Raw genomic sequence first — 19,181 nt, forward strand, 5'->3', positions numbered from 1 at the left:
AACCTTGTAAACATTTATGGACCCAGCATAGGAGCACTTAAATATAAAAATTAAACAGAGTCAAGACAGTCCCTTCAATAAATGGTTTTGGGAAAAATTGGACAGATACATGCAAAAAAAAAACCCAAAAAACTAGGCCACCAACTTATACCATACACAAGAATAAGCTCAAAACGGGTAAAAGACTTAAATGTAAGCCGTGAAACCATAAAAATCCTAGAAGAAACCATAGGCAGCAAAATCTCAGACATCGCTCATAGCAATACGTTTATAGTACATCTCCTAGGGCAATGGAAATTAAGGAGAAAATAAAAAAATGAGACTACATCGAAATAAAAAGTTCCTGCACAGGAAAAGAAACCATCAAAAAAAAAAAAAAAAGGGAGCCCACTCTATGGGAGAACATATGTGGCAATGATACATCTGATACATATTTAATATCCTAAATATCTAAGGAACTCATATAATTTAACAAAAGGCAAAGAGACATATGAAAAAATGCTCAAAGTCAGTGATCATCAGAGAGATGTAAATTAAAAAGACAATGAGGTATTACCTTGCATCTGTCAGAATGGCTAGCATCAATAAATCAACAAATGATAAGTGCAGGTGAGGGTGTGGAGAAAAGGGAACCCTAGTACACTGCTGGTGGGAGGGCAGTCTGGTGCATCCATTATGGAAAACAGTATGGAGATTCCTCAAAAAATTAAATAAGGAACTGCCATTTGACCCAGTGATCCCACTTATAGGAATATATCCTAAGAAACCTGAAACACCAATCAGAAAGAATGTATGCACCCCTATGTTCATAGCAGTGCAATTTACAATAGCTAAGATCTGGAAACAGCCCAAGTGCCCATCAGTAGATGAGTGGATAAAAAAGCTGTGGTACATTTACACCCTGGAATACTATACAGCTGTAAAAAAGAAGGACCTCTACCCTTGAGACAGCATGGAAAGACCTAGAGAGTATTACGCTAAGCAAAATAAGCCAGTCAGAGAAATACAAGTATCACATTATCTCACTCATATGTGGAATCTAATGAACAAAATAAACTGATGAACAAAATAGATCCAGAGACATAGAAACATGGGACAGACTTTGGAATCTCAGAGGCAAGGCTGAGGTGGGTGGGTGGGTGTGTGGGTAGGAAGAGATCAGCCAAAGAACTTGTATGCATCTATGCATAACTCATGGACAGACAATATGGTGGTGAAGGCCTGAGTCAGGGGACAGGAGTGGGCTAGAAGGGGTCAATGGGGGGGAAGGGGAAGTAAGTAATACTTTCTACAATAAAGATTTCATTTTTTAAATAAAAGTAAATATTGATGGATGAAAAAAGAGAGAGCCACAGTAATACAGTCACAATAGTAGATTTTAACAGCCCATTGACATCAATGGAAAGATCTTTGAGACCAAAAATCAACAAGGAAACAGCATCCTCAAATGACATAATAGACCAGATGGATTTAATTGATATTTTCAGACTATTTCACCCCAGAGCAGCAGAAAATATATATATTTTTCAAGTGCACATGGAACATTTTTTTTATTAGAGACCATGTGATCAGACACGAAAACAAGTCTCAATAAATTTGAGAAGACTGAAATCATATCAAGCTTCTTCTCTGATCATAATGGTATGAAACTAGAAATCAATCTCAAGATAAAAATTGAAAAAAGACTTGGATCCTAAATTACATGTTACTAAAAAAAATAATGGGTTAAAAATGAGATCAAAGAAGAAATCAAAAGATACCTTGAAACAAATGAAAATTAGAACATTACAACCCAAAATCTGTGTCACGCAGTAAAAGTAGTCTTAATAGGGAAATTAATGACATTACAGGCATACCTCAAGAAACAAGAAAAGTCTCAAATAAAGAATCTAACTTCACACTTAAAGGAACTAGAAAAAGAACAACAAACAAAGCCCCAAGTGAGTAGAAGAAAGCAAAATAAAGATTACAGCAGAAATAAATGAAACAGAGTCTGAAAAAGTAATACAAAAGATCATTGAAACCAAGAGTTAATTCTTTGAAAAAATAAACAAGATTGATTAACACTTAACCGGACTCATCAAGGAAAAAAAAGAGAGGACCCAAATAAATAAAATCAGAAATGAAAGAGAAGTAACAACTGATATCACAGAAATACACAGGATTGTAAAAAAATATTACGAACAGCTGTATGCCAACAATTGGACAACTTGGGAGAAATGAATAAATTCCTAGAAACATACAATTTTCCAAAACTGAATCAGGAAGAGTCAGAAAATTGAAATGGATTGACTACAACTAATGAAATTGAAGCTGTAACAGAAAATCTCTCAACACACGAAAGTCCCGGACTAAATGACTTCACAGGCTAATTTTACCAAACATTCAAAGAAGAACTAACACCTATCCTTCTCAAATTATTCCATAAAATTCAGGAGGGGGAAGATTCCCAAGCTCATTTTATGAAGCCAACATTATTCTAATTTCAAAATCAGATAAAGACATTTATAAAAGAGAATATTATAGGCCTACTAGGGTCCCAGTGCACGAATTCATGTACCTTGAAAGGACCCTATTTCTGTGGTCCCCAGTCCTCTGTCTGTTGGCAGCCCCACTCCCACCACTGCTGCTCCCATGTGCTGACAGTGCCGGCCCACTCTCACCCGCTGACAGCATGGAGCTATTGGGGCTGGTGCCAGCAGTGGGTGCAAGTGGGGCTGGCACCATCAGTTGGTGCGAGCGGCAGCTGCTGCCCCAATCACCCTTCAGGAGCAAGGAGAGGTGGATAAGCCCTCAGGGGCAATCAGGACTGGCAGCCGCTGCTCAAATCTTCTGACAGCACTGAGCAATTGGGACCAGTGCCAGATGCCAGCAGTGGGTACGAGCAGGGCTGTCACCAGCAGCAGGTGTGAGCACCAGGTGGGACTGTGGTGCACAGAAGCAAATAATTTTCAGTAACCTCCAGAGGCTCTCCCTGATGACAGTGACTGACACCCCACCTTGGTCTGGCACCCCTGCTCAACTGCTCCACCATCCAGCCATGGCCGACGCCCACCATGTTCCGCACATGCCCACTAGTGGTCAGTGCATGTCATAGCGACTGGTTGTTCCACTGTTTGCTCTATTGGCATATTAGCCTTTTATTATATAGGATATCTCTAATGAACATAGTTGGTAAAATCATCAATAAAATATTAGCAAACCATATCCAGCAATACATTAAAAAGATCACACAGCATGATCAAGTGGGATTTGTTCTGGGGATGCAAAGTTGGTACAATATCTGAAAATCAATAAACATGATGCACCACATAAATAAAATGAAGGATAAAATCATATGATCATATCAATAGATAACAGAAAAAGCATTTGATAAAATTCAAGATCCATTTGTGATTAAAAACTCTCAGCAAAGTGGGAATAGAGGGAACATAATAAAAGCCAACATCATACTTAATTGGCAAAAATTAAAGTGTTTCATTTAATATCAGGAACAAGACAGGGAAGTCTTCTTTCTATTTAATATAGTCATAGAAGTCCTAGCCAAAGCAATCAGACAAGAAGAAGAAATAAGATGAATCCAAATTGAAAAGGAAGAAGTAAAACTGTCACTATTTGCATAATACATAATACCATAAACAGTGAACCCTGAAGATTCCACCAAAAAAACTACAAGAACTGATGCATGAATTCAGGAAAGTAGCAGGATACAAAATAAATGTCCCTAACTCAATCGCATTTTTATACACCAATAATGAACTATCAGAAAGAGAAACTAAGAAAACAATCCCATTTACAATCGCATTAAATAATTAAAATTCCTAGGAAAAAATTTAACCAAGGATGTAAAAGACTTGTACTCAGAAAATCATAATACACTGAAGAAAGAAATTGAGGAAGATACAAACAAGTAGATGTATATACCATTTTCATGGATAGGAAAAAAACATTAAAATGTCCATACTACCCAATGCAATCTATAAATTCAACAGAATTCCTATCAAGCTACGAATGGCATATTTCACAGAGCTAGAATACTCCAAATATTTATATGAAACCACAAAGACTTCAAATAGCCACAGCAATATTGAGAAAGAAAAAGTTTGAGAAATCACGCTACCTGATATCAAACTATACTACAAGGCCATTGTAATTAAAACAGCATAGCACTGGCAATAAAACAGACTTATAGATCAATGGAACAAAATAGAGAGCCCAGAAATAAACCCATGCCTTTATGATCAATTAATATTTGACAGCCGAAACCGGTTTGGCTCAGTGGATAGAGCGTCGGCCTGCAGACTGAAAGGTCCCAGGTTCGATTCCGGTCAAGGACATGTACCTGGGTTGCGGGCACATCCCCAGTAGGAGATGTGCAGGAGGCAGCTGATCGATGTTTCTCTCTCATCGATGTTTCTAACTCTCTATCTCTCTCCCTTCCTTTCTGTAAAAAATCAATAAAATATATTAAAAAAATATTTGACAAAGGAGGCAAGAATATACAATGGGGTATAGACAATCTATTCAATAAATGGTGTTGTTAATACTGGACAGATAACATGCAAAAAATAAAAGTGGACCACCTTCTTATACCACACACAAGAATAAATTAAAAAATAGATTAAATAATTAAATGTAAGATTCAAAACCATAAAAATCCTAGAAGAAAACATAGGTAGTAAAATCTCAGATATTTCTTGCAGCAATATTTTTTCTGATATATGTCCTGGAGTAAGAGAAACTAAAGAAAAACTTTCAAAATGGGACTACATCAAACTAACAAGTTTTTGCACAGCTAAGGAAACCTGTAACAAAATGAAATGACAACCTGCTAAATGGGAGAACATACTCGCCAATGATACATCTAATAATGGGTTAATATCCAAACTTTATAAAGAACTTATAAAATAAAACCAAACAATCTCATTAATAAATGGGCAGAGGAGCCCAGCCAGCATGGCTCAGTGGTTGAGAGTCAACCTATGAACCAGGAGATCACAGTTCCATTCCTGGTCAGGGCACATGCCTGGGTTGCGGGCTCAATTCCCAGTGTTGGATGTGCAGGAGGCAGCCAATCAGTAATTGTCTCTAATCACTGATGGTTTTATCTCTCTCTCCCTCTCCGTTCCTCTCTGAAACCAATTATATATACATATACATATATATGTGTGTGTGTGTACATATACATATATATATAATATATAGTATATATTTATATAGAATATATAGAATATGTAGAATATGTAGAATGAATATATATGTGTGTGTGTGTGTGTGTGTGTGTGTGTGTGTGTGTGTATATATATATATATATATATATATATATATATATATATATATATTTGTTGTTTAAATGGCAGAGGACCTGAATAGACACTTCTTCAAAGAGAACATACAGATGTCTAGTAGACATATGAAAAAATGCTGATGGGGATGGTAAAGTGATTAAGAAAAAGAAACAACTCATAGACACAGACAATAGTACAGTGATTACAAGAAGGAAAGGGGGTTCAGAGAAGGTAGAAGAGGGTATAGGGGGCACAAATGGTGATGGAAGGAGACTTGACTTTGGATAGTGAACACAGCATACAATATGCAAATTATGGATTATAGAAATGTATACTTGAAATCTATATAATTTTATTAACCAATGTCACCCCAATAAGTTTTACTTTAATTAATGATTTAGGATCAAGAATGAAGTAAAGGTTAATATATAAACAATCGTTGGGTGGTCACAATTTTCAGGATAGAATCAGTGGAAGAAAAAACAAAGAAATAAGTTGAAAAATTTTATTTAGACAAAAGTATTTTTTCAAAGCTGAAATGGAAGCTGGAAATATATGCTCAATAAATATATATTTTAAGAATGTGAAAACAGCTCTTACAAACAAGAAAATGCTGCACAAAAATGAGCAATAGAAATAGAAGACAATTGACAGTGGAAACACAAATGACAAATATTACATACAAAATGTTTTTCAACTTTTCTAGTAATAAAAATGTAAAACCCCTCTATGACAAACTATTTTTATTCTATCAAGTACATAAATCATAATGCTCAATAGTGGTAAACATGTGTTAAGACAGTATTTTATAACTGTTGGTGGAAATATATGAGTTCTCTTGCTACCAGCGTTGGAAATAAATTTAGTATTCTTGTTAACTTTTCTTCCTTATTCTAAGGAAATTAGCAGATACATGAGCCAAAATTCATAAACAAATGTATTTGTTATAGAGTTATTTATTATAATGAAAAATTGGAATGAAACTAAAAGTCGAATAACATAAGAATGGTGAAATATGGTGTACCCATAAGTGGCTTATTACTCATCCTATAATCAATTTTCAGAGAATAATTAATGACCTAAGAAAATACAGTAGAATATTAAATGAAGAAAATCGGTACAGAATGTTTATAGAGTTTGATCCCAGTTAAATATATAAATCTCAATTACAGTGAATAAGTACATCTCCCCTCTTTTTGTTTGTACGTTTTGGCTATTTATTTCTGGAATCATCCGTTTCTAGATGAAGTTTGAGAAAAGCCTTGCCTATCTGTCTGGGTTTTGCAAATATAATTAAATTTGATTAAAGTTTTACTTAACTAAAATGAGGAAAACTGATAGAAATAAGGTTGGTCTCAGTATTTGGGACACTGCAAAATGATCTGGAGTCAAATACTAAAGGGGGCAAAGATTTGCAAAGAGAGTACAAAAATGAGAAAGGTGAGGTGGACCCAAGGAATTGAACTGGCTTAGAAATTTTAAACAAATAACGGATATCTATAGTGGAATTTTTCCTTATTCCAAAATTGCTTCTAAGTCTGGAGTTAGAGAGAAAATGATGTTATCCCATATTTTAAAACAAGCTGTCAGCAATTGAGATCAGACAGTCCCCTATAGGGTTCACTGAGAAGTCACAGTGGTGTTATGTTTACTACCAGTGATTTCCAACCTCCTCTTACCCATATCCCAGTCAATTATTAAGAGGACCGACCAACTGAGGATGAAATAGCTTTTGGGGGGATGTACCGGTTAATAATGGCGGATTTTGTAATCAAAGAAAACATGATAATTTCAAGAGAAACATCAAAAGTGCTTTATTCAAAGTAATGTCCATCGCTAGCTACACATTTCCCCCATCTTTCAGGTAATTTGTGGATACCTTCCCAATAGAACTTCTCTTGTTTTGAGGCAAACCATTCAGAGACCCAATTTTCCACTTCTTCATATGTTTTGAAGTGCTGCTCAGAATGTGTGTGTGCCATTGATCAGAACAAGTGGTAATCTGAAGGAGCAAGGTCTGGTGAATACAGCGAGTGGGTTAATACTTCCCAGGCAAGATCTTTTAAGGTGTCTTTAACTGGTTTTGAAGTGTGTAATGATGCGTCATCATTAAGCAAAATTACTTTGCTGTGTCTTCTGGCACATTTTGGTCATTTCACCATCAAAGCGTAGTTCAAATTGATTATTTGTTGTCAGTATTGATCAGTATTAACAGTTTCACCTGGTTTTAGAAGCTCATAGTACACCACACCTTCCTGATCCCACCAAATTCAAAGCATTGTCTACTTTCCGAAGCGATTTGGCCTTGCAGTCGATGTTGATGGTAGACCTGGATCAACTCATGATTTTGTGTGTTTGGGATTCTCAAAATAAATCCACGTTTCATCGCCAGTCACAATTCAATGCAAAAAAGACTTTCGTGCCTTTGAAGCAACATTTTACTGATGACTTTTCTTTTTTCCATTTGCCTTTTGTTGATGTGGCACCCATTTTCCTTCCTTTAAAATCTTGCCCTAACTGGTTTGGCTCAGTGGATAGAGCGTCAGCCTGTGGAATCAAGGGTCCCAGGTTTGATTCCGGTCAAGGGCATGTACCTTGGTTGCGGGCACATCCCCAGTGGGGAGTGTGCAGGAGGCAGCTGATCGATGTTTCTCTCTCATCGATGTTTCTAACTCTCTATCCCTCTCCCTTCCTCTCTGTAAAAAAATCAATAAAATATATTTAAAAAAATAAAATCTTTCCCATTGCTTGTAAACAATCAGAAATTGTTGAGCAACTTTTAATATTTCCGCAAGTTGTTTTTGAGTTTGACACTCGTCTTCATCCAATAATGCTTGTAAGTGAAATTATCACTTTTAAAGCATGTAAACCAGTGTTCACAAGTATCTTGAGATGGAGCATGTTCACCATAAACTCCCAAAGTATACGATAACTTTTTCTTCAAAATAAAGTAATGATATCAGTGAAGGCATTGTATGTTTGCCAAAAGTAGTATATGGTCTGTAAATGTATATAATATATTTTATATAGTATTGACAATTCCTTAAAAAAAGTAATTAAAACTCCCGCAAATGCTCTTTTGGGCACAAAATTTGATATTTTTAAGCATAAAAATATCTATGATGTTAACACCTTCAGCAAATTTGACATATGAAGTTTTGAAGCTTGCTGTCAATGCAACAAAGCAGCTTACATATCAAATAGCATATATGTCAACATAGGTGTAACTCCATCTATTGAAAAAAAATCCACATTATTAACTGGTACACCTGGTATGTTTATGGTGTGGGTCAGTTCCTTCCCTCCCCCTTTCATTTCTCTAAAGTCAAAGGTAGAGACTTCAGGATAATCACTGAAAAACAGTACATAGACTATAAGAAGGGAAAATCATTCTCCATTACTGTGTATTTGTTAAGCTGAAGAAATCCTTCACTGTTCTGGGAAGCTTTTGAAGGGGCCAGAAGAATACCCTAGGCATTCCTTTGGTTTTCTTTGTCACACAGGGAAAGTGAGGGAGGAGCAGGACACAATTTATTCAGCCATAACAAATAAATGAATAGCTGTGAAATGGACTTTTTCTTTGTTTATTTTTTTCATTTTAAATAAGCAGAAGGGAGATATGTCAGTCATTCATCTGAAAGTGAAGAAAAGATGGACTCAGGAGAAGTCAAATATGGAGTATACATTATTAGATCAAAAGCTAGTTTACCATGTTTTATCCACGAACTTGTTGCTGATGACTGAAATCCATAGTTTTAGCTCTCCTCTCTCCTCTGAGCTCCAGATTTTCTTCATTTTTAAAGGAGTGATTCCCCCTAAATATACAATACCATCGCATGTACTCTCAGCTGGCGTAAATATCATTTACTCAGACAGATAAAGTGGGAACCCTCCTAAACCAGATATAATATGCTGGACAGGTGAAGAACACAGACTGTGGTCTCAGATGACCCAGGACTGAACATTGGATAGACCACTTACTAGTTTTATAACCTTGGGCAAAATACTACACCTCATTTCCTTTCATCTGTAAATGAGGGAAAATGAGTAGCCATCTCATAGTAGTGATGTGAGGATTTGGTACTTGAGTCAGTGCCTGCCATGTAGTAAGTGCTCAATAATTATTAGCTAGTAATATTAATATTACTCTTTTTTATCCACATGTCCTGTTGGATCCCCTTCTACATTTTAAATTTATCCTGTTTTCTTTTCCTTTGCTACATCTTTATGATTTGGACCTTTATAGCCTGGCCTATCAATGTAAACTCATACTTGATTCCTCCATCTTTTCTCTTACCACATTTTCCCACATTTATTCTCCACAGAATAGCCAGAGTGAGTTTTGGGTGAAATAAATCTTTCTCTACTTAAAGCCTTTAAGTAGTTCACCACCTACAGATTAAAACCAAACCTTCTAGGACAGTGGTTCTCAACCTTCTGGCCCTTTAAATACAGTTCCTCATGCTGTGACCCAACCATAAAATTATTTTCGTTGCTATTTAATAACTGTAATGTTGCTACTGTTATGAATCATAATGTAATTATCTGATATGCAGGATGGTCTTAGGCGACCCCTGTGAAAGGGTCATTCGACCACCAAAGAGGTCTCAACCTACAGGTTGAGAGCCTCTGTTCTCGGAGGTGCTTTATAACCTGGTCTCCAGCTACATCACCAGCTTCATCTCTTGATCCTTCTTCTGTAGATCTTGAATATTTCACTGACCAATAATGTTAACAATAGACATTAATGTAGATATCCTTACTTTACATGTACAAGAGGGGCCAAAATATTTCTCATTGCCAAAAACTTGGAAAATCAAATACAGATTCCAATGGAAATTGATACCAAATCTTTATTGACTCTATTAACAGAAAATAAACTCAATCATCAGATGAATAATGGCAGTAATACTAATATCCATTCATAATTACAAAGTAAAGATAACAGTTTAACTGTCATTACATTATGCATTTTCTTAAATCCCGAAACAACCGGCAACTTGGTAGCAGCCAAAAGAACATGATGCATTACATCAGTAGTGGGAAGCTGTGCTAACCAAATTCCATTCTACTTTGCACATTTTATCACATTAATATCACTGAAATCAGTATGGGTTTTACAATCTCTGCTGCTCAGACCAGATGTTTAGAAGAAAATCCAAGAAATAGTAGTAGAGCTCTCTTAAGAAATGCTATATGGCCAACATTCTTGAAAATCACAGAGGATGGTTCTGTGTGACAGAAGAAAAACAGCTGTTATACTGAAGAGTAAGTGTTATAGGAGAGTCAGGTTCTAAATATGAGGAAGTTTTAGGAATACCTCCTCAATTTTTTTCACTTGTATTTTACATTTTATGGATATGCAAGAGGAATATATGACAAAAATATAAATTTAGAATAATTTTTTTAGTAAAATAAAGCCTCCATGTGATAAGTGTCATAGATTAATCAGCAGCATTCACCACTCCAACCCATCCAAGTACTTACGATGGTATTATATAACCTGCAACCGAAGATGTATTTGATTTGGTGAAATAGTGTAGTGCCAATTGGTGAGTAAATTAGACCAGATATGCCTGAGGAAAATAAAAGTTCTATACAGCCATTAAACTTAATGATGAAAAAGATTATTTAGCAACATGGGAAATTGTCTATGATATATTGCTAAGCAAAAAGAAGGTTTCTATACAGCATGTAGATTATCCACATTATATTAATGTATACACATGTACACAGATCGGTAAGAAGACTGAAATTATGTGTCAAAAGGTAAACCATATTGTGAGATTATAAGGAGTTTTTGTTTATCTCTTCAGATATTATAAGATTTTCAGAGATTTAGACAATGAAAATCTATTACTTTTGTAATTAAAATTTTTATTTGTAAAAGTAAGGCAAGTTGTAATGGGGAGGGGAAGGTCAGGAATAAAATGCTTCTGGGCCCACATCTAATGGGGGAGAAAGGATCGATATTGCAACAAATGGGAAATATTTTTTTTATATACTGCAATGCATACAAGATCAAAAAGCATGATGGCAGAATTTATTCTTGCATGCAAAGTTTATTTACTTAGCCTCCCTGTTGTTCCAGGCGTTACTCTAGGAGCTAAGATTAAAGCAGTAAGTAAAACATGCCGAAACCGGTTTGGCTCAGTGGATAGAGCGTTGGCCTGGGGACTGGAAGGTCCCAGGTTCGATTCCGGTCAAGGGCATGTACCTGGGTTGTGGGCACATCCCCGGTGGGGGATGTGCAGGAGGCAGCTGATTGATGTTTCTCTCTCATCAATGTTTCTAACTCTCTATCCCTCTCCCTTCCTCTCTGTAAAAAATCAATAAAATATATTTAAAAAATAACCAAATAATAGTGTACATTAGTTTTTAGAAGTAAAGAGCAATATAAGACAGGAAGAAAGAAATAGAATTTTGAAGAAGAGGTGCCAAATTTAGGGAGGATCAGGAGGGGAAGACCTTCGAGAGGTGAAGAAGCAGCCATGTTTGATATTTGAGGAATATTAAAAGTGGGATATTACTCAAATATCAAAAGTGGGAGCATAGCTACAAGAAGCAAAGCAAGAAAGTCATTGTTAAGAAATTCAAGATAAATGGAGAGTAGATGGAAATAAAGTCAGAGAGGAAAGAAGGGAGGGGTTTATCAGATTTTATAGGTCAGTGCTGTTGAATAGAAAAATAAAGTGAGCCACATATGCAATTTAAATTTTTCTAGTTGCCTCATTAAAAAAAGTAGAAACATGAAATGAATACATGAAAAATATTTCAATCTGTACATAATTTGAAAAGGACTAATAAGATGTGATACTTTTTATTTTAAAAATAATTGTATTTTTATAGCAGTGAGAAAAAGATACACAGATCATTTTTTTGTACCAAACATTTGGGATTTGATGTGTATTGTACACTTACAGTGAATCTCAGTTCCACTTACACCATTTCACGTGTTCAGTAGCCACGTGATGGTGCCTATCATTTTAGACCGCACAGATCTAGAACCTTGTAGAATGCTATCATTGCTTTCGCTTTTTCTGTGGATGAATTGGGAAGCAATATCAGAGGATTTTTGTTTGTTTCTCTGTTTGTTTTTTATTTTGTTAAATCTCATGCCAGGCTTTTTCCTCCTATTGATTTTTAGAGAGAGTGGAAGGGAGGGGGACAGACAGAGAGGGAAACATCGATGAGAGAGAGACACATTGATTGGTTGCTTCCAGTACATGCCCAGACCAGGGTCGGGGCTTAAGCCTGCAGCCAAGGCATGTGCCCTTGACTGACCCTTCAATCCATTGGCCAACACTCTAACCACTGAGCAAGACCAGCCAGGGCAGCAATAGAAGAGTTGTGAGTGTAACAGTGATATAGTATGACTTGGGTTTTCAAAGTATCTGCTGTGCTGAGAATAGAGAAGAGAATGGCTTCTCATGTGCCCCAGAAAAGACTTTGGACAAACTCATTAAAGAGCAAAACTGAGTGTAGATGAGCACGTACCCAATAACTGGATCTGGTTTGGGGAATGAGTATGATTGTAGTTCTCTCAATGCACTGTCTTATTCCCAGATATAGGGAACTGTCTTTGTGCCTCAAGACCCAGGTAGACCATTATCTTCTCTGGTACATCTCCTATGCCTTGCCCCAGAAATAACTCATCCTCCTACAATAGTGCATCATAGTCCTCGGTTTATATGCTTGTTTCCTCTCATGGACTGTGAGATCCTCAGGACAAGGTACATAACATATCTATCCTTAATCCTAATGCCACTAGAGTTCCTGGAAGTTAGTAAGCCTTCAATAAATATTTGTTAACTTGAAGCCAAAAAAAAATTAGCTAAACATCTCCCAAATAAAAATAACCTAAATGTCTACCAACTGAGATATCCTATATAATAAAGGGGTAATATGCAAATTAACCCTCATGCCCTCACAAGATGGCTGCCTACGACCAAGCTGGCAGGGGGTTTAGTGAGGGATGACCAAAAGACGGAACAAGCAGGCTGTGTGGGGTGACCAGACTGGCAGGGGGTTTAATGAGGGTTAACCAAACAACTGAACAAGCAGGCTGTGTGGGGTGACCAGAGCAGCAGGGGATGGGGGATGTGAGGGGTGACCAGGCTGGCAGGGGGGCAGTTGGGGGTGACCAGGCCAGCAGGAGGTGCAATTAGGGCAGGGGTGGGCAAACTTTTTGACTGGAGGGCCACAATGGGTTCTTAAACTGGACCAGAGGGCCGGAACAAAAGCATGGATGGAGTGCTTGTGTGAACTAATATAAATTCAAAGTAAACATCATTACATAAAAGGGTACAGTCTTTTGTTTTTTAGTTTTATTCATTTCAAACGGGCTGGATCCAGCCCACGGGCCGTAGTTTGCCCACGGCTGAATTAGAGGCAACCAGGCCGGCAGAGGGGGGCTGTTGGGGGCAACCAGGCTGGCAAGGGGGGCAGTAAAAGGTGACCAGGCCAGTGGTGGGGGCAGTTAGGGGCAACCAGGTGGTTGTGGGGGGAGTTGTGGGTGATTAGGCTGGCAGGGGGGCAGGGGGGGGGCTACCTGGCTGGCAGCGGGGGGCAGTTAGGGGCAACCAGGCAGGCAGGCAGGTGAGCGATTAGGAGCCAGTGGTCCAGGATTGTGAGAGGGATTTCCCCTGAGGGGTCCCGGATTGGAGAGGTTGCAGACTGGGCTGAGAGGGGACCACCCCCCCGTGCACAAATTTCATGCACTGGGCCTCTAGTATATATATATATATATATATATATATATATATATATATATATATATATATATACACAATTCAATACTATACAGTTGGGAGAATAAACAAATTAAACTACATACAACATGAATGATTATTGTAAACCGAATGTTGAATGAAAGAGGCAAGATACAAGAGTATATACCATATGATTCCTTATAAGCATAGACAAATTAATCAAAGTAGACAGGATACTGATTACACTTGGAGGTAGCAATTGTGAGGGGCAAGAGGGGGCTTCTGAGCTTCTCAAAACATTCTGTTTCTTTTTTTCTGGCTATGTGGTGTGTTCAATTTCAAAAACTACATTAAGTGATAGTTATACATGTGCAAATAATTGGAGTATATTATACTCAAATTAAAAGCTTACACACAAGATAAAAAACAAATGATAACAAAACAAAAAAATGTAAATTATTTTAAGTGCAGATCATTTCTCTCAGCTGTAAAAGTGCTACCATTCAGAATAAAAGAATAAAATTATGGCCAATTGAATAACATACAATATATGCATCTTTATAATTAAAAGCTTCCACTAGTACAGCATATGTAAAGTATTTCGAATCAGTTTTCCTCTTTCTTCAAAAAGGATTATGAGTCATAATTTGGAAAACATTTTAACGTAATAATTTAGTATTTTTATTTTAATCCCCTTGTTTTTACTTTTGCCCTACATTTTTCCATAAAGGTGTATTTTAAGCATTTTAAGCATATTTGTCTTAATTTGTTTATACAACTTCATATTACATATTTGCTCTAGTGCAGTGATTCTCAACCAAGAGCAATTTTGCCCCCCAGGTAATATTTGGCAATGCCTAGACAGTCTTAGTTGTCACAGTTTGGGAAAAGGCCAGGGATAGATACAAGTTAACCTCCTACAATGCACAGAATAATGCCTAACAACTGATAATTATCTAGCCCTAAATTTCAATAGCAAGGAAATTGGGAAACACTGCTCATGAATTCAATAATGTTGTTGGAATCTTAAAATTATACTTTTTATTGACCAATTTAATCTCATAGTTTAGAGATTTTTGAGATATTAAAATTTCTTTGCTTAAAGGGAATGAAGTTTTTCTATTTAATTTATTGTTGAAAGTATTACAGATGTCCTCCTTTTCCCCCATTCTTCCCCCTCCTCCCCAAGCTTTCACCACACTATCATCTGTGTCCATGGGTTATGCATATACTAGTAGTATGTGTATAAGTTCTTAGGTTTATCACTTCCCGCTCACCCCCCACCTTCCCTCTGAAATATCTAAGTCTATTGCATGCTCCCGTGTCTCTGGATCTATTTTGTTTGTCAGCTTATTTTGTTCATTAGATTCCAAATATAAGTGAGATCGTGTGACATTTGTCTTAATTTGTTTATTCTCCCAACTGTATAGTATTGAATTGTATAAATAGATAAATATTTCTCAGCTGGTAGACATTTAGATTGCTTTCATTAGGGGGATGTTTAGCTAATTTTTTTTTCAAGTTAACAAATATTTATTGAGGGCTTATTAACTTCCAGGAACTGTACTGGCATTAGGATTAATGATAGATATGTTATGTACCTTTGAGACAACATGGAGGGGCCTGGAAAGTATTATGCTAAGCGAATGAATTTTCCTTAAAAATTGTATTAACATATTTTAAATTGCGTATATTCTTAAAGGTGTGTGCCCTGAGGTTTTTTGTTTTGTTTTGTTTTTAAAGGAAAGTTTGAGAAATATGTTTGTAACAATTTTATTCTTTTTTGCCAGGCTAGAAGAACAAAAGAATATCGTGTCAGAATTTCAAAGAGATTTAAATGAATTTATTTTCTGGTTGGAAGAATCGGATAACATTACTACTATTGCACCTGAACCTGGAAATGAGCAGCAGCTAAAAGAAAAACTTGAACAAGTCAAGGTAATTTAATTTTCTAAAGTCCTCCAGGCCTACTTATATAAAGAATCTATGAATCTATTTTTTAATGCATTTAATCATTGATTTTCTACTCATTATGTTATTGATAGTTGCACACTACTTTTTCTCACTTTAACTTTTTAAAAACTTTATTTTGTCTTAACCCAGTGTTTTCCAATATGTATATATATTTTTAAAATGTGTGTGTAGGTGTGTATCTATCTATACATACATATATATGTAAACTGCAGAGCAGTATTTTAAACTAATTTGAAATTAATTTTAGATTTATTATAGAAATCCACAGCTCCAGATTATTTTAAAAACTGGAAAGAATCTTTATAGAAATTTCTTAGGGCAGATCTTAATTGCCATACCAATCCCACTACTGAAGACTCTAATTAAAAGTGTTCAATTTGCCTGGTATAATGTTTTGTTTTGATTTGTTTGGGGTGGTGGTGGTGTTGGTTCACATTCTAATACTTGTTGAATAAACATCCACTTTATTAAGGTTGTTTTTCAGACATTCCCCTTGTTATGTCTGCTTATCACTGATTACCTCACCTGGCTGACTGACATGCTCGAACTGTGCAGTTGGATTAACTGTCATGGTTTTAGTTTTAGGAAAGAAACTCAATTAGATCTGCTTTACTTCAAACCTTGAAGGGAATGTGAAAGGAAAGGGGAAATTAACATTAATCATCCCTTATTCTGTGCTAAATATAATCTGTACTTATATCTGCTATTTTATTTAATCTTTATATCACTTTCAAAATGGTTGTTATTATCCTCATTTTGCAAAATTACAAGAGCAAAGGGGCATGGAATTTCTCCTTTATCAATGATTCATTTGGTTTTCACATGCAAATTAGACTCCCATGTCAACCATGAATTTCTGTGAAACAAGAAACTTATACCTGAACAGAAGATAAAGTATAAAAATTATTGCTTAATTCAGGAAACAAACACTGAGCACATTTTACTCTATGTCAGATATTGCACTAGGTGTTTGAGATTCAAAAATAAAAAGTTTTGAATCAATACTTCATTTGAGTATGGTTATATCATGGAAAAAGTGAACTCAATCTGTTCTTGAAAATTCATCTTCCCTAAATGTATTCAGTTTCATATATAGCAATATAATTGATAAGTCATTTCAAAGACATATTTAGCAGCATTCATTTATTAATAAATACACATTGGTTTTTCTTTTCTCCTTATACAATCTGGATCAGTACTGTCCAATAGAAATTTTTGTAATGATGGAAATGTTTTACATTATCTATTTCAGTAACCACTAGCTATATGTGCCTTTGAGTATTTGGAAGGTAGCTAGCGTGACTGAGGAACTGAGTTTTTATTTCATTGAACTTTACTTCATTTAAATTTAAATAGCATCATGTGGCTAGTGGTTCTGTATTGAACACAGAAACTCTAGATGACACAAATAAATAAAATACAGTTATTAAAACCATCATGTTTTTTTACTAGTAGGTCTTGAAAAAAGGCACTTATAATGTGAATGCTGAATGAATAAGAGAAATTCAGGAATGTGGAAGAGTCAAAATAAAGGTTCATGAATGAAACTTCTCAAGTTTGAATCACAGTGCTATTCTTCCTACTTTTTTGTTCTTGGATCCGACACTATGCCTCTCAGTTTCCTTCTATGTAAAATGAAGATAATAGGATCTCCCTCATAGAAGTATTATATAAAAATTAACTGAGATAATATACGTGAAGAGTTCAGCACAATGCTTGGTACTTGGTATGTTCTTGGTGTCAGCTACTTCTTAGTATGTTATAGCATGGAGGCTTAATGCCTGAGAGTATGAGGAATTTATCCAGATTGTTCTATTTTTGATTTTTATACCCTTAACTCTGTTTGGAGTATTGTTTTAGACCTGATACCACATGACATTTTTCTCTTGGGAAAAAAAGAAACACAGAAAAAACATCTGAAGGATAAGATATCCTGGTCCTTTCTGGGATAGGTTTAACTACTTGAGAGTGAGTGTTTCAGTCTATCAGCTCTTTGGAAAACTGTTGGTATTTGAGGTACCAAAGGGCCTTTGGACACCTTGTTTCATTTTGATAGATTAATCAATAGAGGCAAAGACAAGGTAGTTGCCATTGTGCTGTAATTCATTTTTAAAGTTGTTGCATTTGTCTGTTTTAGTTACTTGTGGAAGAGCTGCCCCTGCGCCAGGGAATTCTAAAACAATTAAATGAAACAGGAGGAACAGTGCTTGTCAGTGCTCCCATAAGCCCAGAAGAGCAAGATAAACTTGAAAAGAAGCTCAAGCAGACAAATCTTCAGTGGATAAAGGTTAGACATTAACCATCTCCCCTGTCACATGTGTTAAATTTTGAAAGTGTTTGTATTTGTTTTGTTTCATGACTGTTTTATGGGTGGGGTATGGCTGGGGTGCTTATATGTAGATTATTTTGTTGTTTTTTAACCTGACCAGTGATTTTGGCCACATGATTTGTTCTAGATGGGAATAATGGTGATGGTGGATAATGGTACATTAATGACTAAATGCCAAAATATACAACATCATTACTTTGCATTAATTATTCTAAAGAATGGGACTGGAAAAAGGATGAATGAATTAATTCAGTGATCAGGAATATAGTGACAGTATTTAAACAAGGTGGCAGTAGTCCAGTTCAACATGTTCCATAAATCAAAATTACTTGTCCTCACATATAACATGGACTTAATCAATGCTAAATGGATGCTAACTTACAAAAGGTGTTTTGTTTTGTTTGCTTATTTATTTATTTACTAGAGGCCCCGGTGCATGACATTCATGCACTTAGGGTGGGGGGCGGGTTCCCTCAGCCTGGCTTGTGCTCTTTCACAGCCTTGAAGCCCTTAGGGGATGTCCAACTGAGGGCTTAGGCCTGTGCCCCTAAGCCAGTAGTTGGACATCCATAGCACTGCTGGGGAGGTGGGAAAGGCTCCTGCCACCACCACTGTGCTCGCCAGCTGTGAGCTCAGCTTCTGGCTGAGTGGTGCTCCCCCTGTGGAAGTGCACTGACCACCAGGGGGCAGCTCCTGCATTGAGCGTCTGCCCCCAGGTGGTCAGTGTGCATCATTGCAACCAGTCATTCTGCCATTTGTTCAATTTGCATTTTACCCTTTTATTATATAGGATTATTTAATTATTTACTTAGTTACTCACTTGTAAGTCTTTTTCTTTCTACCTCAGATACTTCTTAAATCAAATATTTAATATGTTTA

General features: G+C 36.2%; 1 protein-coding gene across 5 annotated transcripts in view; it reads left to right on the forward strand.

Moving 5' to 3' along the window:
• Positions 1-19,181, forward strand: part of DMD (dystrophin) — a 2,282,236-nt gene that overhangs the window by 1,376,815 nt on the left and 886,240 nt on the right. For all 5 annotated transcript variants that reach the window (XM_059679269.1, XM_059679268.1, XM_059679270.1 and 2 more), the window contains 2 exons: positions 15,790-15,937; positions 18,111-18,260. In XM_059679269.1, the coding sequence (XP_059535252.1) occupies positions 15,790-15,937; positions 18,111-18,260 (298 nt within the window). The remainder of the gene's footprint in view (positions 1-15,789; positions 15,938-18,110; positions 18,261-19,181) is intronic.

This window comes from Myotis daubentonii, chromosome X, assembly GCF_963259705.1.
Source record: "Myotis daubentonii chromosome X, mMyoDau2.1, whole genome shotgun sequence".
Taxonomy (NCBI): domain Eukaryota; kingdom Metazoa; phylum Chordata; class Mammalia; order Chiroptera; family Vespertilionidae; genus Myotis; species Myotis daubentonii.